Raw genomic sequence first — 23,861 nt, 5'->3', positions numbered from 1 at the left:
CAACCCAATTGAGATGGTTTGGGATGAGTAGGACAGCAGACTGAAGGAAAAGCAGCCAACAAGTGCTCACCATATGTGGGAACTCCTTTAAGACTGTTGGAAAAGCATTCCAGGTGAAGCTGGTTGAGAGAACGCCAAGTGTGCAAACTGGTCATCAAGGCATAGGGTGGCTACTTTTATGAATCAAAAAAATATTTTCATATTCACACATTGTTGGTTGCTACATGATTCCATATGTGTTATTTCATAGTTGTGATGTACATGTAGAAAAAAAAAAAAAAAACTTGAATGAGTAGGTGTGTCCAAACTTTTGACTGGTACAGTACATGATGTTCATGTGATGTAAACAATACTACAATATCAAAAATGTAACTGCTAAGAGTGTCAAGAGAGACTACACCATGCCAGCTAGCTGTTATCCCCTTGGCTTACCCCCAGTCAGGCCTGTATGTGTCGGGAGCACGGGGGCTCTTCAGGACCAGCAGCAGAAACTCATGCATCTCCAGCAGGAACGAGTCAGCGCTGCTCTTGGTGAAGAACGTAGTGAGTAGCCTCCGCTCTTCATCTCCCAGGGGATTCCTGTATTCCTCTGACACCCCCACAAACGGGTCCTGAGGATGGGGAGGGAAGGAGGAATGGAGAGGGGGGGTTTAGTGAAACTTCTAATAGATATATACTAGGGTGTAACATGACATTATGATCATTTGCTATTTATCAGATTAGGTTAGTTTTATTGAATTTTGTAAGGTTAGTGTAACTGAATTTTATGAGTTAGTGTAACTAAGGTTAGTGTAACTGAATTTTGTAAGTTAGTGTAACTAAAGTTAGTGTAACTGAATTTTGTAAGTTAGTGTAACTTACGTCACAATGTTACAACTTATGTTGTAAGTAATACAAGCACATCTCACCCACACAAACAGCAATCCAGACAAACAACTTCATAACCAGTGTAAAAAAACATGACCCTAACAAAATCATGTGAAGACTTGTCTGGGTGAATGTGTGTTGTCTCGTCGTCTTACCCTCTTCAGGCGCAGCATGTTCTCAGACTTGAGGGAGGTGAGGAGCTGCCACAGGGCCACACAGTGTTTCAGACTACACCTGCTCAGGGCCTGCATGAGGACAACAGGACAACACAGTGACTCAGACTACACCTGCTCAGGGCCTGCATGAGGACAACAGGACAACACAGTGACTCAGACTACACCTGCTCAGGGCCTGCATGAGGACAACACAGTGACTCAGACTACACCTGCTCAGGGCAACATTGCACTGGATTTGTGCTAAAAAGGTTAGAATTTGAAACAGTGGCCAGGTAAACAAAACCAAATAATGCAATGCTGTCTTACCTTGTCAATAGACTGCTTACAGGGTCAGGAAACCAACATGTACTTTTGTCATTTGGGTGAACTATCCCTTAGTTTAATGTAACCTCTAATCACATGGTCAGAAAACATGAAATCCCTGCTAATGGGTTCTTTCTTGAAAGAGCTCACCTTACCGAGGGATGTGTTGTATTAACTTTCGGCTACAATTAATACCAAATTAGGCTAGATACTAATTGATAATATGCTAGCTATATACCCCAAAAAGCTGACGACAACAAGACAGAACATTAAGTCACTACGTTTCTAAGGGTATCCATCTGTTTACTGGTTCCCGTAAGGAAGCCAATGAGGAGCCAGCTAGATGGAGAGAGCAGTGAAACAATCAGGCTTTAGGCTCTCAGCTAGCTGCTAAACCAGAGGAAGAAACAGAGTGTAGGACACCGAGGTATGTTACTGCTCCAGACGGAGGACGGAGGAAGGGGGCTGACCTTGAGGATGTGTGGGCCAGTCTGGTCTCCCATCTGCAGAACCTCCTCCAGGTAGCGCTGCAGCTGCAGCTGTGGCTCGCCTCCCGTCATGGCCAGGAAGCCCAGAGCCACCTCCACGGTGGAGAGCGCCTCACACACCTCGCTGTATGACTGCAGCTCCCCGGCCAGCGCCGACAGGGTCAGGATGGGCAGGGGCTCCTAGGGACACAAAGGGAAATGACAGAGACGTGGACCAGGCGTAGAACAGGATAAACTCAACCTCATGCCAGGGTTTGTGTTCCAAAATTGGATGTAGTGAACCAATACCAGATTTCCCCGTTCATATCATACCATGTGACAACATGTCACCAGAGTTACTGTGACTTACCTGTTGAACCTTTCCTTTCACGTCCTTGAGGATATTTTCATAATTGCGGTCATGTCTGTTCACCAGAGTTGGGATTCCCTGTATGAGGGGGTAAGCAACACATCAAAACCTGTGTAATACACGGTCATATAGTAACTCTTGTCTTTACCTCACTTTGGCTGCGTTTACACAGGCAGACTCATTCTGATCTTTTTTACTCTAATTGGTCTGTTGACCAATCACATCAGATCTTTTTTAGAGCTGATATGACTGGTCAAAAGACCAATTAGTGAAAAAAAGATCAGAATGTGAAAACGCAGCTTGTGACAGCTGAGTGTTTCTGTAAAAAGAGAAATCTATACAGTTCTGGTCGAACCTCTACCGCACACTAACTTCAGTAAAAAATATGTTTATACGTGGATGTAGTTGCACAATTTAAGAGCATATTTCAAAAATTTATTTCATTACATTTGTTATTGTTAGACGATTGCTAATGAATTTGGCGTTACCCTACGAGAGAGTTTGTCACATTAACAATGTACCTTGTGTGAATTTAAGTATGCTCCCTCTAATTCTCTCTCGGAGGAGGAGGACCTGAGCCCTAGGACCATGTCTCAGGACTACCTGGCATGATGACTCCTTGCTGTCCCCAGTCCACCTGGTCATGCTGCTGCTCCAGTTTCAACTGTTCTGCCTGCGGTTATGGAACCCTGACCTGTTCACTGGACGTGCTACCTGTCCCAGACCTGCTGTTTTGGACTCTCTCTCTCTCTACTGCACCTGTTGTCTCTAACTCTGATCGATCGGCTATGAAAAGCCAACAGACATCTACTCCGGAGGTGCTGTCCTGTTGCACCCTCTACAACCACTGTGATTATTATTATCTGACCCTGCTGGTCATCTATTAACATTTGAACATCTTGGCCATGTTCTGTTATAATCTCCACCCGGCACAGCCAGAAGAGGACTGGCCACCCCTCATAGCCTGGTTCCTCTCTAGGTTTCTTCCTAGGTTTTGGCCTTTCTATGGAGTTTTTCCTAGCCACCGTGCTTCTACACCTGCATTGCTTGCTGTTTGGGGTTTTAGACTGGGTTTCTGTATAGCACTTTGTGACATCAGCTGATGTAAAAAGGGCTTTATAAATACATTTGATTGATTGATTTTGCTGCAGCACAGGCATTTAGTAACTTTGTCGATGCCGAGAACTGTACATTTGACTTACCGACTGCTGACAGACAGACAGACAGACACTCACGTTGAGGGTGATGAGTGGCTTTCCCTGCAGGAAGCGGGCCAGGATCTGCTGCTGGATCTTGGGCAGGTCGTACTCGTGCAGGGCCTCCTGGCCACGCTCCACACTGTACTGGCAGTTGGACAGAACCAAGGGCAGCAGATCCCTCTCCGGCTCGTAGCGGATCACGTGCAGGTCGCTCAGGTCCGCCGGACTCACCGTGTAGCTGGGGGAGAGAAAGGGGAAGAGTGAACTAATGTGGTTCCAAGACATTACACCAGGGTTGTGGGTTTGAGTCCTGCATGGTCACATATACTGATATACTGTATGTGTCAATGTTGACAGTTCTGGAAGTTCCTTTAGATAACAGGGTCTGCTAAATGACCATATTGTGTGTGTAAGAATGTGTGTAAGCGGGTGAGATCAACCATGTCTGCTTCTGCTTTCTATCAGTTCAGCAGGGGTTCAAGGGTTCCCAACAAGGGGTACTGGGACCATCAGAGGGGGGACTAAAGAAGACTCATGAGACCATAGTCCTACATTGTAAAATGCACAAGTGGGTACTTCAGGAGTACTCTGGGCAGAGTAAAATACAATTTGGTGGTATAGTAACCGAAAAAGGTTGGGAACCACTGGCCTAGCGGTTAAGAATGTTGGACCAATAACCAAAATGTCGCTGGTTTGAATCCCCGAGCCGGCAAGGTGGAAAAATCTGCCGTTCTGCCCTTGAGCAAGGCAGTTAACCCCCAACAACAACTGCTCCCTGGGCGCCGATGACGTGGACCACCTCTCTGGGTTAAATGCGGAAGACACGTTTCAGTTGTACAACTGACTAGGTATCCCCTCCCCCTTCCCTTTCTGTCTGTACATCTCAGACCAACCATGCAAACAGCATTTTTTCAATCAATCCTAATGAGACCAGGGTCCATATGTATCAGAGTAGGAGCGCTGGTCCCGGACCAGGTCCCCCCCATCCACGGGATCTTATTGTGATCCTGAATCAGCACTCCTACTCTAAGATGCTGGGTTACATACAGCCCCAGATGAGTGTAAAGTAAATAGGACAACAGCACCCTCACCTGGTCTCCTCTCCAGTGTGCTTGTCCACGCAGTAGACCAGTTCGTTGTGCAGGGCGATGAGGTAGCTGACCAGCGCCGTGGAACACAGGCCGGAACCCTGTCGCCGTGGCAACAGAACCAGGAAGTCACTGGTCAGGTCCAGGTCCTCCCGGCAGAACTCGCCAGGGATTTTAATCTCACCTGGAGCAGAGCCAAAACACACAGATTATAATCACAAAATAGCAGATTAAGAAATCATGCCTGAATGCCCCTCCAAAGAGCATATTTTAAAATATTGTATATATTTATATTATTCCTTTATTAATAGAGACCTAGAGTTGTGCTACGATTATCTGTGCTCATACCGTTGGTTGCCAGGGAGACCCGGAGCTGATTCCATGTTGTCAGGAAGATTTTGACCCGTTTCTCGTACCAGGCTGTGAGGGAGGCTGTGACAACAAACATAATAATCCACATGGAAGCCTATATTGTAAACCAACTGGAATCCCCTTTTGACAATAGTGTTCTGGCCTGAACTGTACTGAGCCAACTCTTCTGTTTGACTTTCCAGCCTGTATGGTGGAGGCATAACCAGGCCTCTACACTACAGCTTAGCTCGGCTGGCCTCAGTAGAGTGAAACTAATGATATATCTGCTCGCTGTACCATGCCAATAACACTAACAATACCACTGATTGTTTTCAGTTGGACGTACAGTACTGTGACTAACCCAGAAGTATAGTTTAAACTAGTACCTGCTTTCTGGCTGTGAAGGAAGTCAGCGATGGTACGGCAGGTGAGGTCAGTCACGTTCTGGAACCTCTTCACCAGATCTCTCTGCAGTGCCAGGATGTCAGGAAGGAACTTCACCAACCGCAGCTCTGCCTCCTGTCACCAGACCAATCACAGGGGGGGTGATGTTACGGCAACCAATCACAGGGTACGGTAAAACAAACAAACTGCTAATCACACTGCACAGAACGAAGGTCTGACCAACATTGTGACTGTCAATGAGACTGTAAACACGTTTATTATTAACATTATAATGAATGTTTTGGTTGTGTTTCAGATTATTCTGTGCCCAATAGAAACTAATGGTAAATAATGTATTGTGTCACTTTGGAGTCACTTTTATTGTAAATAAGAATAAAATATGTTTCTAAACACTTCTACATTAATGTGGATGCGACCATGATTACCGGAACAAGGAGAGACTACAAGAACCTGTCCAATAAGAAACGCTCGCTTCCATTGCAAAACATTTTGCTACGCTGTGCACTAATGAATAAGACCAAGGTTTCGTTCAGCGGTGCTTCAGCTCTTACCCTCTGCAGGAACCGCCAGAGCATGGGCAGAGTGTCCCTGCCGTTGTGCTGCTCCACGATGTGGGTGAGGCTGAGTAGAGACACCCGCTCCCTGCAGCTCCACACAGCCGAACTGTGGATCAGAGACTCCCGGGGCAGAGAGGCCAGGAAGAGGCGCGGGTCCCCGAACACCAGCCTCATCACAGGGTTGGAGGAGACCCGCAAGTCGGCCCGGACGAAGGCGTTCACTTCCTTCAGCCGCCTGTCCAGGTGCTGGAGACGAGATAAGAGGAGGGGAGAGAGAGACAGAGGGGGAAGAAAGGGTCTCATTTAGATAATGATTCTGTTATTCAGGGCGGTGTTCATTAAACACTAAACAGAAGAAAACACATTAAATAAGAGAGGGACTACCTAGACTTGTCCAATAAGAAAATGCACTAAAAAATAAATAATCCCATTGCAAACATTTTAAAACGTTTTCCGTTGCGTGCTCTAATAAACACGACAGTTATAGATGGACCACCGAAAGAAAACAAATATTGTTAACTGTATTAAAAAGGTACTAAAGTAATTTATTCATCTAGAGATGATGAACTGAATCAAATGGTGACTGATGTAATTAGTTGGTACCTTCAGCTGAGGTGTGATGATGTCATTGCTGACGGTGGTCTCCCAGCCGTTTCGGGCCTCCTTGGTGGAGAGCAGGTTGTCATAGGGAACAGGCCCTGGAGAGAGAAGCAAACTTTCAGCGTCTGATATCAATCACAGACAATGATTCAATAACAATAATGGTAAAGAATGTACATATGATTCTACAACTTTAATAAGGGATGGCTAATTTAATAGCACCGTTAGCATGCTTAGTTGGCTTATAATGAGACAGTATTAGCGGCCTAAGGCGATGCTTGTTTTTAGTGATTGTAAACCTATTGAGGACATGGAGGTGTTTCTGGTCTCTTACACTGGCCAGGCTGGTGGGGCCCCAGAAGGCTGCTGATGACCAGGTGGACGGTGTTGACCGTGTCGTCAGACCCCTTCCCCAGCGACCTGGTCACCTGCTCCATGTCCTTCAACAGGTGGGCCCACAGGAACGCACCGGGGTCGGGCACTGGGGGCTTGATGATGGCACCGATGACCTACAGAGAGAGAAAGAGGGTAGAGGGAGTGAGAAATGGAGGGAGTGGAGATGAAAGAGAGCGAGAGTGAGCAGAGAGAGCCGGAGACAGAGAGAGAAAAAGAGGGAGATCAAGAGACTCCGTTGAGGCAAGTGTCCTTCAAGAGATGTAACGGTCACCACTGGATAACAGTCAAACCAATAACCCCATCCATCCATGTACAGCAGGTACCTCTAGTGCAGTGGTTTTCAACCTCCTCAGACATTTCACACTTGTTGTTGTGGCCCTGAACTAACTCTAATTCACCTTATCAACAAAAATAAGTAAAAAATGTTTTTACCTTTATTTAACTAGGCAAGTCAGTTAAGAACAAATTCTTATTTACAAGGACGGCCTACCCCGGCCAAACCCACAACGCTGGCCCAATTGTGCCCAACATGTGCCAATGTGATACAGCCTGGATTTGAACCAGGGACTGTAGTGACACCTCTTGCACTGAGATGCAGTGCCTTAGACCACTGCGCCACTCGAGAGCCCTAAATGCTTGATGATTCGTTGATCAGTTGAATCAGATGTGTTAACTCTGGAATAGTTCCAACACATGGAACAGCTGTGTGTTCACGAGGAGACGTTTGAAAACCCCTGCTCTAGTGTACTTACCTGGGGGTGACTGCTGGCCCCTAGCAGCATGGCCATGTGTGTGATCAGGCGCAGCAGGTTAAAGGGCACTGGGGACATATTCTTGGTGTCCTGCATGTCCAGGTTGTCTCTCCGTCTGGGCTCTCCCAGGATGTGGCCGGTCTGGGTGCGGTCACCCCTGTGAAGAAAGGGGAAAAACAACATTTGTTTTTCTCCATTCTCCAGTGCTGTCATGATACCAGACCTGGGTTCAAATAGTATGAGCCTGCTTGGATGACCAGATGAGCGGGGTTTGTACTTTGGGGGCTATACCATTGGTTCCATTGTGCCAGGTCAGCTCAATCAAGCACAGCTAAACAATTTGAAATAAAATAAAATACTGTCTGAACCGAAGTCTGCACAGTGCAGCACCTGCTCAAGCCATTATCAACTGTCTTTTAGAAATTCCATAAAAATCCCACTCACTGAATCTGAACGGCTTGGAAGCCAGGGACAGCCTTGTGGTTGTCCCCTCCAATCTCAAGGCCACAGTCCAGGCAGCGACTCCTCTCCATGGGCTGGCCACACTGTGGTTAGAGGTGTCAGACAGATTGGTAGGAGAGAGAGAGATTTCTGAGAAACAGTACTTAAACTGAAAGTTAGGGCCAAAGATAAGATTATTCAGAATAAACTCAAAACTCAAAAGTTACATACCTCACCGATGGTGCACGGGTGTCTGTTGGGACAAACTGTGGAAGAGCAGAAGAAAAGCTTGACGACTTCACATTTTAGACAGTTAAATCTGCTAAATCTTTCAAAATGCACACATCCTTTGTTGTGGCCGTTACTATACTTACAGTACCACTGCAGCTGCCCCATGGCTTTGTGAGCCACTGCTAGCATGTCCTCTGGCATGGTGGGGAGGAAGGCTCTCTATAGACACACAGGAACAAACATCAACGTTAGCTGGACTATACATGAACAGAACGGGATACTAGGACCACCCTGGAGATAAGTCACTGGCGTTAATGTGTTGAACACTGTTGCTTTCTACGGACTGTATTGACTGATAATTCACTGATGTGGTGGATAGGCCTTAAGGATTTCAATAATTAATCAACCAATCATTTTCAGACTACAGGGCAAAGTCAAACCATACTGCGCTGGCATTGATATTTATTTTCACAGGTTGCCATTTCAGCACCATTCTATTAAGTGTTGAATGCATACCAGGCCAGCCCAGTACAGCTTGGCTCGGCTCAGTAGTGTGAAAAGGGTTTAGCCTGGATTCCTTCCAGACCAGGGTTGTCAAACTCAATTCCTGTAGGACCGTGTGTAAGCTGTTTTTTGTTATTTCCTTTCTATTCATGTCAAATGAAGACCTTGGAAACCAGGTGAGGGGAGTTCTTAACTAGTCCTTACCCTATGGACTATAATCAAAACTAAAGTAGTGCACTACATAGGAAACAGTGTGCCATTGGGCACGCAGCTACAGTGTTCCCACCTGCATGTTGGCAGGCAGTAGTGCCAGCTGCTGGAGGGGCGTCAGTAGACCCTGGTTCCCACAGAGCAGCACTGCAGCCAGGTGAACGCTCAGCTCCACCACCACACACTGGGCCCCAGAGGCCCCGGGACGGACCTCCAGGGGCCCCAGCCGGTTGGCCACCAGGGCCTGGGCGAAGGCCCTCACCTCTGGGCTGACCAGCACCTTGGAGGCCTGGATGAATGCCAACAGGGCCTGGCATTGCTGGGGGGGATACAGTGTTAGCTTTAGGTGTAAAGACAGGTGAAGTATGGAAGCTGAGGAGACTGACAATAATATTCCTTTCTCTTGACATGTGCACTCATTCACTACTTCCCGCAAATCTAAAAGCATTTGATTGGTGGTGACATGGGCTAGTAGGAGTTTCCACCATATGTCTTATATCAGTCATTATCCTTCAAATCAGTGAAGGGTAGGAAGGAGAGAATCGGGACTACGTCACAGTATTTTGTCTTTGTATAAGGACTCTTACCACAGGTTTAGGATGGAAGCTGTCATTGGCTGATCTGTAGAGAGAGGTGACTTCTCTGAACAAGGCCAGGAGCAGGTAGACTGCCTTCTTCTGTGGAGGACATTTACAGCCCTGCACACACACACATGTCCAATGCAGTGTTTATCCCCCAATATCAAAATCATTTATTGGTAACAATTAAGTACCTTACTATGATTGTTTTTAATTAAAATTGTCAAAAAGAAACAATAGCTTCTTAACACAGAGCAATTTCTCAAGCAAGAATTTTGCTCGGACTGTCTGAGGGGAGTGGTCTGAGTGGGGATGGAAAAACTGAAAACTTGCTGTTATTGGCAGAGATTTGGAACTCTTTCTTATTGGTCTATTAACTCATTTACTGCATGGTGATGTCACCATGGAAGGCCAAAACTCCATCCCACCAAAACAGGCTGAAAAACAGCTCTCACACTAATAGGGCCTTATCACTTTCACAGTATTATTCCAACCTCCGTGTGGAAATATACACACAAGAAAATCATGTTTTGACTGCACTGGGCCTTTAACACTTTAAAAACAGAATATCTGATAGAAAGAACATACAAATGAACAAGCAAAATCAAATCACAAGCTTATGCAAAATGTTCTGCAGGTGTTTCAGTTATGAAGTAAAGTAGAACTACAACAATACCTCACAAGCGTTGTCCAATCCCTCGAGTTTGCCTTCCATCATTGCCTTGGCAACAGCATCTCGGATCGTCTTGTAATCCTCTCCACACACAAGATATTGGTCTATCTGGCTGCCATCTTCATTCTGAAGGACAACAGAAGATAGCAAGAGTGGTTAAAATGGTATGAAAGATGTTTTATATCATCACATCAATATAGGAATACTTTGTAAAATACTCCAAAAATGCTAGCCATGAGGTTCTAGATATTAAATACCCATTTAACAAATTCAAACTTAAAAACATTATGGATGAAATAAGAACACCCTAAGCTAAAAGGTTGACTATCCCTGTACCACTTCCAGCTTGGTACTGACATCGTATGGCTCCCTACATTACTCTCCTATAAAGAAAGACAAAATGGCCACCATTACCTGCTGCAGAACTTCAGCAGGGAACAACCACCGGATGTCAGCCACCTTCAGGAGTGTCTGAACAAACTCCACGCCGCGCTGGCTGCAGATCTTACGGACGAGGTAGACCCGGTACCAGTCATTCCCGCTGCGTCTACACAGTTCTACCACACTGGTCAGGAAGGCCGCAACGCCGTTAGGAGACTCCTCCTGCGATCCTATTGGACCATAATGGGAGAGGGAAGCGTCACATGAACACATACGATTGATTGAGAGGAGGACTAGGATAATTAGGCAAACATATACTCATTTTTTAAAATAGATAGGTTTAATAGTCACATACACCAGGTAGATGAAGTTAGATATGTTGTTTTACAGAGTCAGCCATAGTAGTATGGCGCCCCTTGAGCAAATTAAGGTTAAATGCCTTGCTCAAGAGCACATCGACAGATTTTCCACCTTGTCGGCTCAGGTATTCAAACCAGCAACCTTTCAGTTACTGACCCAACAATCTAACCGCTAGGCTACCTGCCGTCCTACTGTATTAATTAAATCATTGAATAGTCTATCAAATCAATCATATATATTGTACGACAGTTGACCTACACCAGCAAGTATCATTTTGAAACAAGGGTAGTGTTCAACAGGAACAAAATGGAAGAAAAAACCTTTATTAAATGGAGTGATACTGGCAGACTACTTGAAATGACCCAATACTAGTTGTACCCTACTGAACAGGATCCAGGATGACGTACGTACCTGTGGCAGCAGACAGCATGTGGACCAGCAGGTCTGCAGCCCTGTCCAGCCCCATGCGCACCCTGGCCACCTGCTGCAGGTACTCTACGGTGGCTGCGTGACCGGCATCCAACTGCAGGAAGTCCCCCAGGAAGACCCTCTCATCCTGCATGCAGGCCTGCTGCTCCGCCGCCGTGTGGCACTGCATCCGCTCAAACATGGAATCCTGGGATGGAGAGGAGGGTGTGACAATGATGTCACTGAAAAAGCATTTCACTGAAAGATGCTACATGTAGAATGTGTCACCCATGTAGAAGCTTGGTGAACTGCAACTACACTTAGGCTCAATATAAACAATTCCCTTCCCTGCCCCGCAACACGGTGGAGAGGTTAGTGCCATCTGACTTCCCAAGGATTCTTGATAGCAAGACTATTTTACTTTCAGTTACGTCTATCAACTTCAAAAACAGCCGTAAAAATAATATTTTTGGTAATTGAAAACATATTTCACAGTGATTTAGATGGTACAATGATTCCCTACACTATTCAGTGCTTGTTTTCTCACATATACTGAAATTGAGCATGGAATTTCAGTAACCAGACAATGACAAAGCGATTTCTACATTGGCCGCTTGCCCCAGTCTGCCATTGTTCGTTGTGCTCGATGAGGAGATGACCACGCCTTTTAGTGACGTCGATGTAAGAGGGAGAGTGCAGTTTTCCCATCTGGCTTTTGTTGTCAAATAGCAAGTCTGCATTTTAGAATGCTATTTTGTGTGTGAAACACTATCATTCCACTATTACTGCAGATATAATATTATGGACATTTTCTGAAATTACAATGCAAAAACTCTACATGTAGCTGTTTGAAATAGCATTATTCACTGAAATAGCACACGTCACTGAAATAGCATTATTCACTGAAATAGCACTATTCACTGAAATAGCACTATTCACTGAAATAGCACGCGTCCCTGAAATAGCACGCGTCCCTGAAATAGCACGCGTCCCTGAAATAGCACGCGTCCCTGAAATAGCCTTATTCACTGAAATAGCATTATTCACTGAAATAGCACAAGTCCCTGAAATAGCATTATTCACTGAAATAGCATTATTCACTGAAATAGCACACGTCACTGAAATAGCATTATTCACTGAAATAGCCTTATTCACTGAAATAGCACGCGTCACTGAAATATCATTATTCACTGAAATAGCACATGTAGCCATTGACATAACTAAATCCACAGCAGTAAAGACTGAGTTTAGCATGACACTATGTATTACTTTTAAGGCTAGGATTTTGCATCAACTCCAAACAGTCAAGTCAATGTACTTAGCCGATATCTCTTCACACCAACAATTACTGATGCATAACTCTTTACATACACCAACCACATAAATGCTACTGTAGATTCAAATGGGCCATATATACACCTACCTCCAGACAGATGAGTCAATGGGCCATATATACATCTACCTCCATTCAAATGGGCCATATATACACCTACCTCCAGACATATGAGTCAATGGGCCATATATACACCTACCTCCATTCAATGGGCCATATGTACACCTACCTCCAGACAGATGAGTCAATGGGCCATATATACACCTACCTCCAGACAGATGAGTCAATGGGCCATATATACACCTACCTCCATTCAAATGGGCCATATATACACCTACCTCCAGACAGTTGATATACAGACAATACAGTTCCTTCTTGTCTGATTCCTCCAAGATGTTGCTCTGTTCAACTGCTGTCAGGTGCTGCTGCAGGTAGTCTTTCACGTCATCAAAGCTTCAAAAACAAACATGAATTTAATCAAACAGTGAGGGGCATTTGAAAAATGTTGATATACATGATTACAAGATAATCATGAATGAAAGAGTAGTCTAGCAGTACTAGTCACGTAATCACCTGTATTTGAGCAGGAGTTTGAGAACAACCGACCGAACTACTGGGTTTTTGTCAACAGAGTCGTCAAAGGGAGAGAGGGCCTTGGTCAGAATCTGACGATGAGCTGGCAAAGAGGAAGAGGATTGTGAGGACAACCACACACACACACAACAAGACAAACACACAGTGGCCCACACACCGCCCACACCCCCATCTCCCCCCACTCACCACCTCTGATGATGGGCACAGAGTGGACCTCCACCATGAGGAAGGAGAGCAGGTGGAGGATGATGGCACTGCAGGGGGGAGAGTTGTCCTTGAAGCACACTGTTGAGACCAGGTCTATGAAGAAGGCGTTGCACTGCTTCCTGAAGCGGGCTGTCTGGTTGATCAGAACTCTGTGTAATAACATGATTGACACAACCGTGACCAACAAACAATGCAATGAACCCACACATACTGTATGTTAATAATTAAATTCCGTTACAGTATTGATGGGTTCTGACTCTAAACTTGAAATAGTGTTAATTATCAGGTAACCTATTGAAATATTGAGCGCCATAGTCTGGTTTCTACACCAGAAGTTAATGGGTATCTGTAGGAGGAATGCATATGGTGGAGGCAATTCAGTTTGGAATGTATTGAGTAAATGGAATTCAATCACATGTTTGCAGGAGGGTGGAGAGATGAGGTTTAGTGAGGAAGGGGGTCAGGTCACATTAAGGGAGAAGGAACAGTTTATGGCCCGCATCACTTAACTTCCTGCCTAGCAATAAAGAGAAGGAGGAGACTCCACCCAAACTGGGGTATATATACTACCACTGGTGGAAATATGTCTTTGTCTTATGCAGCTGTAAACTTGGTTTGAGCTTTACTAATCGTCCATGAGTTTTTACAAGGTTAATTTAGAACCTAACAGTACGAAAGCATTTAAAACTGGTGAGCCTAAAATGCATACACAAGAACGGTATTGCGTAATTAATGAATTGCAGTGAAATTAATTAATGAATAAGTGAATGGCAGTGAAACTAATGAATGGCAGGGAAATGAATGAATGAATTGAAGCTTAATCAACACTAGAACATTAAAATAGGATTAAATCACAATAAAGTCAGAGTTATTTCCATGAGGTTATCTTCTTCAGATAACAAACAGACCCATCAGTATGTCTAATAACCTTAGTCATGTACTAATCAACATGAGGGTCCGCCCTCACCTTATGTCTTCAGAGGGCCTGAGAGCGAAGTCGTCTGGCACAGCCTGCATGCAGAGAGGACAGAACATCTGACCTGGGACCAGCCACTGTCTGATGCAGACCAGGCAGTAGATGTGGTCACACGGCAGGCTCAGGGGGTCATGGGGGTCGCTCATACACACAGGGCACGGCTGGAGGCCAAACCTGGACACGGACAAGATATCGGTCATGGGGGTCGCTCATACACACAGGGCACGGCTGGAGGCCAAACCTGGACACGGACAAGATATCGGTCATGGGGGTCGCTCATACACACAGGGCACGGCTGGAGGCCAAACCTGGACACGGACAAGATATCGGTCATGGGGGTCGCTCATACACACAGGGCACGGCTGGAGGCCAAACCTGGACACGGACAAGATATCGGTCATGGGGGTCGCTCATACACACAGGGCACGGCTGGAGGCCAAACCTGGACACGGACAAGATATCGGTCATGGGGGTCGCTCATACACACAGGGCACGGCTGGAGGCCAAACCTGGACACGGACAAGATATCGGTCATGGGGGTCGCTCATACACACAGGGCACGGCTGGAGGCCAAACCTGGACACGGACAAGATATCGGTCATGGGGGTCGCTCATACACACAGGGCACGGCTGGAGGCCAAACCTGGACACGGACAAGATATCGGTCATGGGGGTCGCTCATACACACAGGGCACGGCTGGAGGCCAAACCTGGACACGGACAAGATATCGGTCATGGGGGTCGCTCATACACACAGGGCACGGCTGGAGGCCAAACCTGGACACGGACAAGATATCGGTCATGGGGGTCGCTCATACACACAGGGCACGGCTGGAGGCCAAACCTGGACACGGACAAGATATCGGTCATGGGGGTCGCTCATACACACAGGGCACGGCTGGAGGCCAAACCTGGACACGGACAAGATATCGGTCATGGGGGTCGCTCATACACACAGGGCACGGCTGGAGGCCAAACCTGGACACGGACAAGATATCGGTCATGGGGGTCGCTCATACACACAGGGCACGGCTGGAGGCCAAACCTGGACACGGACAAGATATCGGTCATGGGGGTCGCTCATACACACAGGGCACGGCTGGAGGCCAAACCTGGACACGGACAAGATATCGGCATGCAAGTTAAGCATACAGCATGCAAGACGCTGAGTTTGTTAAAATTATAGAGCTAGACACTAGTTATACAGTCGTGGCCAAAAGTTTTGAGAATGACACAAATATTAATTTCCACAAAGTTTGCTGCTTCAGTGTCTTTAGATTTTTTTGTCAGATGTTACTATGGAATACTGAAGTATAATTACAAGCATTTCATAAGTGTCAAAGGCTTTTATTGACAATTACATGAAGTTGATGCAAAGAGTCAATATTTGCAGTGTTGACCCGTCTTTTTCAAGACCTCTGCAATCCGCCCTGGCATGCTGTCAATTAACGTCTGGGCCACATCCTGACTGATGGCAGCCCATTCTTGCATAATCAATGCTTGGAGTTTATCAGAATTTGTGGGGTTTTGTTTGTCCACCCGCCTCTTGAGGATTGACCACAAGTTCTCAATGGGATTAAGGTCTGGGGAGTTTCCTGGCCATGGACCCAAAATATCGATGTTTTGTTCCCCGAGCCACTTAGTTATCACTTTTGCCTTATGGCAAGGTGCTCCATCATGCTGGAAATGGCATTGTTCGTCACCAAACTGTTCCTGGATGGTTGGGAGAAGTTGCTCTCGGAGGATGTGTTGGAACCATTCTTTATTCATGGCTGTGTTCTTAGGCAAAATTGTGAGTGAGCCCACTCCCTTGGCTGAGAAGCAACCCCACACATGAATGGTTTCAGGATGCTTTACTGTTGGCATGACACAGGACTGATGGTAGCGTTCACCTTGTCTTCTCCGGACAAGGTTTTTTCCGGATGCCCCAAACAATCGGAAAGGGGATTCAGAGAAAATGACTTTACCCCAGTCCTCAGCAGTCCAATCCCTGTACCTTTTGCAGAATATCAGTCTGTTCCTGATGTTTTTCCTGGAGAGAAGTGGCTTCTTTGCTGCCCTTCTTGACACCAGGCCATCCTCCAAAAGGCTTCGCTTCACTGTGCGTGCAGATGCAGCTCAATCAGCTTAAGGAGACGGTCCTGGCGCTTGCTGGACTTTCTTGAGCACCCTGAAGCCTTCTTCACAACAATTGAACCGCTCTCCTCTATCTCTTCAGTTCATTTGCATGGTAAAGAGGGACTTTGAAATTAATTGCAATTCATCTGATCACTCTTCATAACATTCTGGAGTATATGCAAATTGCCATCATACAAAATGCGGCAGCAGACTTTGTGAAAATTAATATTTGTGTCATTCTCAAAACTTTTGGCCACGACTGTACACTATAATGAAGGCCCTGAGTTTTTCTTTGTTATGTGAATGTGACCAGGAAAAAGTCCAGGTCCTTGTTTCTACCCACTATAAGTAAGGCCCTGAGGTTTTAGTGGTCAGAGTCCAATCATGATCCAGCCATATGCTTCCTTTGTGGTATAATACCAGCCAATCTCTGCTTTGCTGGATCAGGATTCCAATAGAAATACACTTCCAGAAAGATGAGAAAGGAAAGGGAATCCGTACCTGAAAATGCACTCCATTGCTCCGTCTTTGCAGGCTTTCAGTATACCGATCACCGCCTCAAACGGCTTCTTCATTTTCAGGTCAGAGTCCTTCTCCAGGATCTTGATAGAACAAAGACAACAAATGCCATTTTGAAAGGAAAGGAAAATGGACACTGAACAAAAAGATAAACTCAACATGTAAAGTGTTGGTCCTATGTTTCATGAGCTGAAATAAAAGATTGCAGACATTTCCCATATACACAAAAAGCGTATGTCTCTCAAATTTTGGGCACAAATTTGTTTGCCTCCCTGTTAGTGAGCATTTATTCTTTACCAAGATAATTCATCCACCTGACAGGTGTGGCATATCAAGAAGCTGATTAAACAGCATGATCATTACACAGGTACACCTTGTGTACCTTGGACAATAAACCTGCACATTTTAGAGTGGCCTTTTGTCAAACAACACAATGGCACATATGTCTAAAATTTGGAGGGAGCGTGCAATTGGCATGCTGATTGCAGGAATGTTCACCAGAGCTATTGCCAGAAAATGTAATTTTAATTTCTCTACCATAAGCCTCCTCCAATGTTGTTTTAGAGAATTTGGCAGTACATTCAAAATCGGCCTCACAACTGCAGACCACGTGTATGGCATCGTGTGGGTGAGCGGTTTACTGATGTCAACGTTGTGAACAGAGTGCCCATGGTGGCCGTGGGGTTCTGGTATGGGCAGACATAAGCTACGGACAATGTACACAATTGCATTTTATCAATGGCAATTTGAATGTACAGAGATACCGTGACGAGATCCTGAGGCCCATTGTCGTGCCATTCATCCGCCGCCATCACCTCATGTTTCAGCATGATAATGCACAGTCCCATGTTGCAAGGATCTGCACACAATTCCTGGAAGCTGAAAATGTCCCAGTTCTTCCATGGCATGCATCCTCACCAGACATGTCACCCATTGAGCATGTTTGGGATGCTCTGGATCAACGTGTACGACAGCGTGTTCAAGTTCCCACCATTATTCAGCAACTTCGCACAGTCATTGAAGAGGAGTGGGACAGCATTCCACAGGCCACAATCAACAGCCTGATCAACTCTATGCGAATAAGATGTCTCGCTGCATGAGGCAAATGGTAGTCACACCAGATACTGACTGGTTTTCTGATGCCCACATTTTTTTTTTAAGGTGTCTGTGATCAAGAGATTCATATCTGTATTCCCAGTCATGTGAAATCCATAGATGAAATTAATTTATTTCAATAGACAGATTTCCTTATGTGAACTGTAACTCAGTAAAATCTTTGAAATTGTTGCATATTGCATTTATATTTTTGTTCAGTATATTATTCTGATATTAGCCCAGGCAAATCAGAGGAGTGGTGTGGTTACCTGTTACAGTGACTAAAATAGATCACTGAAGGGCACCATTTTATTTAACTAGGCAAGTCAGTTAAGAACAAATTCTTATTTACAATGACGGCCTACACTCGCCAAACCTGGGCCAATTGTGCGCAGCCCTATGGGACTCCCAATCACGTCCGGTTGTGATACAGCCTGGATTCGAACCAGGGTGTCTGTAGTGAAGCCTCTAGTACTGAGATGCAGTGCCTTAGACCGCTGCGCCACTATACAGTACTATGCATACACTAAAAGGCGGTTTCCCAGACACAGAATAAGCCCAATCCTGGATTTAAATAATTTTTGATGGAGATTCTCAATTGACATCAGCATTCCTTTAGATATGACCCCAGACCACACTGACCTGGCACAACCCTCTGGTGTGCTCCAAGACCAGAGGCTTCAGCTTCTTCTCCACCGCCTCGATGCCCAGTAACATGTGCTCCACAAACAGAGACAAGGTGACGATGCGGTTCCACCCGGTCCTACAGGAACAACAGAACAAACAAGTCACACAAAAAAAATATAACTGGCATTCTGTTGTTCTAAAGTTTTAGCAGCTACCAAATAATACAAAACTGCCCTTCAGATGACTGGACAGCTTTACACTTATTTTAAATCTAATTTAAATAAAAGGGACTTTTGAAGAGACAATGCAACAAAGAAAAAACAACAGTTGATAAATAGAGTCAGTTTATATACCGGCCATGTCAATGTCACTGTGTCAACCTTGCCATTCATGTTCCTGTCATTGAGCTTGAATAGAATCCCTGTTAACTCACTGAACTCGGTGGACCATGGCCATGCTCCTGTCCTTATAGTGTCTCAGATTCTCCTCGGAGCAGACCAACTCGATGGGAACCTGGAGCCTCTTGACCTGTCTGAGCCAGACCAGCCGCTGGCCGTCCGTGTCCAGAGCCTGGGGCTCCAGGTACTCTACACAGGCCACGGCCGCATACACGTCCAGCACCTGGGGAGTTAACGCATGCTTTGAGGGGTAACGCAGTCTCATGTAGCTAGACATGGCGTTATCACATTTGCTCCGCATCCTGGCAGAGGAGAACATAGATGCCAGGCACACAAGGCTATGGTCAATGCAAAATGACACAATGCAGAGGAATATACTTAAGATATCCTTGTTCCTGAAAATGGTTTATATTAACACAAGTATGTGTCCCAATACAACACAAGCCACACAACATAAAGGAGTGATATTCCAGCAAGCATCTGCCCTATGCTTGAGCTAAAACGCAAATATTTACCTTCCATTTCCTCTCTACCAGCATACAAAAGACTGGAAGAAAACAAAAGTATCAATGCTTGAAATAAAATGAAGAATCCCTTTAACACAGAACTGGCCTGCTATACTAGACTTCAGCGGAGGCTGCTGAGGGGAGGACGGCTCATAATAATGTGTCCTGCTCCTGGTTTTAATTTCAAGATTTTCACACCTAGAACCCTCACGCTCTGCTTGCGCTGGCCAACAGTTAGGACTCCAGTGCAGCTGGTATAGAACATAGTGTTTTCCCAACGCCCCAGTGTAGCTTCCCAGTAATACTGACCAGCTCATCCCCCTCTCTGGCATGTGTGTTCCCCCGGAGGACCTGGGCCAACTGTGGCTCCATGCTGATCATCCTGGACAGGTTCTGCAGGCGGTTCTTAAACTCATGGTAGGCAGCGTGGACCCAGGGCAGCGAGGTCACTTCCTTCCCCATGACGTCATCGTGACGCAGCCGCAGCTCGTTCACACAACAGGTCAAGGCACCGCAAAGGAGCTGGATGGTTGGTTAGGATGTATGGATGCGTACACACACACTAATAATTAACACCTTGAAATAATAATTACATTTAACTGTCCAGTCAGGATGATGATTGCTGGGATCCATAAAAACAGACTAATGACATCATTATATAAATGTTGAAAGTAAAAGAAGGAAACTCATTACCTGCAGATCCTCCTGACAGGTCACACTCATGGTCATGGAGATGAAATCCTGCAGGTACCTGTGGAAGAACTCAGCCTGCATCTCCGGGTCTGCCTCTGAGATGTAGCGGCCCAGTGGGGTCTTCCTAAAGAACTCCTCAAACTGGCCCTGAGTGTGACCTGAACATCCCAGAGGGAAACACCATAACTAGGTTAAATGAAGAGAAAATAACATCCTTCCTAGATAGAGACCTAGTACTGAAGAATTATGGAACACAACACAGACTACAACCAGGGATGTAGCAGTAAAAGAATGCTGAATGTTGGTCAAAACGTAATGCCCTATTCACTAAATAAATGAATGATCCTCCAATACAACCCCTGGTTACAACATATAACAGGGTTCCCCAACTGGAGGCCCGAAAGTTTTCAGATAAAACTAATTCATTTAAAAAAATCTAATACTTTTTTTTTTTCATTGTTGGACTTAAGACTGTAAAAACACCAGGAAATCAGCACCAAGTGATTTTAATTTAAGAAATTTGTTCCAAAGTATTCCCACGCATAACAGAGAGACATATGATTGTATACAAATGTAAGCAAGGTTTGAAATGATTATGTTTTAGTCAAACATATCTGTTTGGGCTTCTTGCAGTCTACAAATTATTTGTAATTATGATCCGGCCCCCCAACATCCACTCAAAAAGAAAAAGGGCCCTCGGCTGAATCTAGTTGATGATCCCTGACATATAAGTTAGATGTATGAGGTATTGTCATAACCCACTACCTTCATGCTGGAGAGCATGGACCCAGAGTTCATCCAGGTAGTCCCTGATCCTCCAGCTGAAGGGCATGATGCAGCCGATGTTCTTGTCCAGCCCAATGTAGTTCTGGACCAGGATGGTCTTTGACTCTGAACTGGGACAGGGAGGGAGGGGTTAATATAGAGTGGAAAGAGAGAGGAAGTTGTTGATTCACTGACATTCTAGAATCAGAGCTGACAGAAGACAGCATCTCTAGTCTTGAACACAGAAATATAATTACTAGAAGGGACAAAGCCCCTCAGACCATGGTCATTTGACTGGAATACTCAATATGGCCGCCGGTCCACCCATTGCAGAACAACAACTTGATTAGAAATGTCTGTTCTTGTCATTCTATTTCTATGCTCTCAAGTCCAACAACATAACCATTGCTGTGACAGTACAGCACTTACTTGAGGTCCAGTCTTGTGTAGGGAACCTCGAGTAGTTTGTCGTTCCCAAAGATGTCCAACCAGAGTTTCTTAACCGCCTCTCCAGAGTTGGAGTCCAGCAGAATGTCCAGGTTGCGGTCGCGGTCGATGACAGAGACCAGCTGGGCCAAGAAGGGAATAACCACAGCCTGCACCCTTTTCCATAGGGTGTGTCTGGTACAAAAAAGTAGAAAAACAGTTTAGTAGAGCCGTTTATGGTCAATATGGTGCAAGTCAAAATGTATGGTTATTTGGCCAATCAAAAATATCTTATGCCCCTTAAAACTTCATCGGGATAGGGGGCAGCATTTCGACTTTGAACAAATTGCGTGCCCAAACGGAATTTCCTCCTACTCTGTCCCAGAAGGTAATACATGCATATTAGAAAACACTCTGAAGTTTCTAAAACTGTTTGAATTATGTCTGTAAGTATAACATAACTCATTTGGCAGACAAAAACCTGAGAAGAGGTCAAAACAGGAAGTGAGAACTCGATTTTCAAAACAGTGTCAAATGATACCCCTTCTAGTTATGGATGAGCAAACACTTCCTAGGGCTTCCACTAGATGTCACCGTCTTTAGATATATGATTCTACTATAAAGGAGGGGCTCATAGGAGCTATTTTACTGAGTGGTCGTCAGAAACTTTCAGTCTCTTTTGGCGCGCTCACGAGAGAGAGTGTTCCCGTTCCAATGCTCTTTCTTCAGACAATGAAATTCTCCGGTTGGATCCTTATTGATGATTAATGTAAAACACATACTAAATATGGATTGCATACCTCATTTGACCCGTTTCTATGACCTGTAACGGAACTTTTTGAGTTTTTGTCTGGAGGGATTGCTCGTGCGTCATGAAAATGGATTCCTGGGCTGAACATGCTAACAACAAGTGGCTAAATGATGGGCTTTATGGAACTTTTCAGTCATTTATTGTCGATCTGGGAATCCTGGGAGTGCCTTCTGATGAAGTTATTTGAAGGTAAGTGCATATTTATAGTGTTTTTGTAGCTTTTGTTGACGCCAAAACGGCGACTATTTCTTTGGCTGGATTGTGCTCTGAGCGCCGTTCTCAGATTAATCTTTTTCCGTAAAGTTTATTTTGAAATCTGACACAGCGGTTGAATAGAGGATAAGTTTATCTTTAATTATGTGAATAACACTTGCATCTTTTATCAATGTTTATTATGAGTATTTCTGCAAAATCACCAGATGTTTTGGAATCAAAACATTACTGCACGTAACGCGCCAATGTAAACTGAGATTTTTTATATATATATACAGTGGGGAGAACAAGTATTTGATACACTGCCGATTTTGCAAGTTTTCCTACTTACAAAGCATGTAGAGGTCTGTAATTTTTATCATAGGTACACTTCAACTGTGAGAGACGGAATCTAAAACAAAAATCCAGAAAATCACATTGTATGATTTTTAAGTAAATAATTTGCATTTTATTGCATGACATAAGTATTTGATACATCAGAAAAGCAGAACTTAATATTTCCTACAGAAACCTTTGTGTGCAATTACAGAGATCATACGTTTCCTGTAGTTCTTGACCAGGTTTGCACACACTGCAGCAGGGATTTTGGCCCACTCCTCCATACAGACCTTCTCCAGATCCTTCAGGTTTACGGGGCTGTCGCTGGGCAATATGGACTTTCGGCTCCCTCCAAAGATTTTCTATTGGGTTCAGGTCTGGAGACTGGCTAGGCCACTCCAGGACCTTGAGATGCTTCTTACGGAGCCACTCCTTAGTTGCCCTGGCTGTGTGTTTCGGGTCGTTGTCATGCTGGAAGACCCAGCCACGACCCATCTTCAATGCTCTTACTGAGGGAAGGAGGTTGTTGGTCAAGATCTCGCGATACATGGCCCCATCCATCCTCCCCTCAATACGGTGCAGTCGTCCTGTCCCCTTTGCAGAAAAGCATCCCCAAAGAATGATGTTTCCACCTCCATGCTTCACGGTTGGGATGGTGTTCTTGGGGTTGTACTCATCCTTCTATTCCTCCAAACACGGCGAGTGGAGTTTAGAGCAAAAAGCTCTATTTTTGTCTCATCAGACCACATGACCTTCTCCCATTCCTCCTCTGGATCATCCAGATGGTCATTGGCAAACTTCAGACGGGCCTGGACATGCGCTGGCTTGAGCAGGGGGACCTTGCGTGCGCTGCAGGATTTTAATCCATGACGGCGTAGTGTGTTACTAATGGTTTTCTTTGAGACTGTGGTCCCAGCTCTCTTCAGGTCATTGACCAGGTCCTGC

At 45.2% G+C, this 23,861-nt stretch overlaps 1 protein-coding gene across 3 annotated transcripts in view; it reads right to left on the bottom strand.

The window, feature by feature from the left end:
• rnf213a (ring finger protein 213a) overlaps nt 1–23,861 on the bottom strand; it is a 63,053-nt gene that overhangs the window by 5,065 nt on the left and 34,127 nt on the right. For 2 of the 3 annotated variants that reach the window (XM_071394476.1, XM_071394486.1), the window contains exons 36-66: nt 21,578–21,769; nt 21,149–21,279; nt 20,384–20,541; nt 20,000–20,212; nt 19,220–19,407; nt 18,802–18,922; nt 17,047–17,147; nt 14,419–14,601; nt 13,431–13,600; nt 13,224–13,326; nt 12,989–13,103; nt 11,321–11,525; nt 10,583–10,779; nt 10,172–10,294; nt 9,505–9,615; nt 8,994–9,236; nt 8,347–8,422; nt 8,204–8,238; nt 7,976–8,076; nt 7,532–7,688; nt 6,718–6,892; nt 6,387–6,481; nt 5,778–6,029; nt 5,208–5,340; nt 4,819–4,902; nt 4,474–4,654; nt 3,419–3,620; nt 2,184–2,261; nt 1,817–2,014; nt 1,023–1,112; nt 433–611 (exon numbers count right to left, since the gene is read on the bottom strand). In XM_071394476.1, coding sequence (XP_071250577.1) covers nt 433–611; nt 1,023–1,112; nt 1,817–2,014; nt 2,184–2,261; nt 3,419–3,620; nt 4,474–4,654; nt 4,819–4,902; nt 5,208–5,340; nt 5,778–6,029; nt 6,387–6,481; nt 6,718–6,892; nt 7,532–7,688; nt 7,976–8,076; nt 8,204–8,238; nt 8,347–8,422; nt 8,994–9,236; nt 9,505–9,615; nt 10,172–10,294; nt 10,583–10,779; nt 11,321–11,525; nt 12,989–13,103; nt 13,224–13,326; nt 13,431–13,600; nt 14,419–14,601; nt 17,047–17,147; nt 18,802–18,922; nt 19,220–19,407; nt 20,000–20,212; nt 20,384–20,541; nt 21,149–21,279; nt 21,578–21,769 — 4,590 coding nt within the window. The other variant, XM_071394494.1, reaches the window with a different exon arrangement.

The sequence above is a fragment of the Salvelinus alpinus genome, chromosome 1 (genome assembly GCF_045679555.1).
Source record: "Salvelinus alpinus chromosome 1, SLU_Salpinus.1, whole genome shotgun sequence".
In the NCBI taxonomy this organism is placed as follows: Eukaryota; Metazoa; Chordata; class Actinopteri; order Salmoniformes; family Salmonidae; genus Salvelinus; species Salvelinus alpinus.
This window is presented reverse-complemented; position numbering and strand designations above follow the sequence as displayed.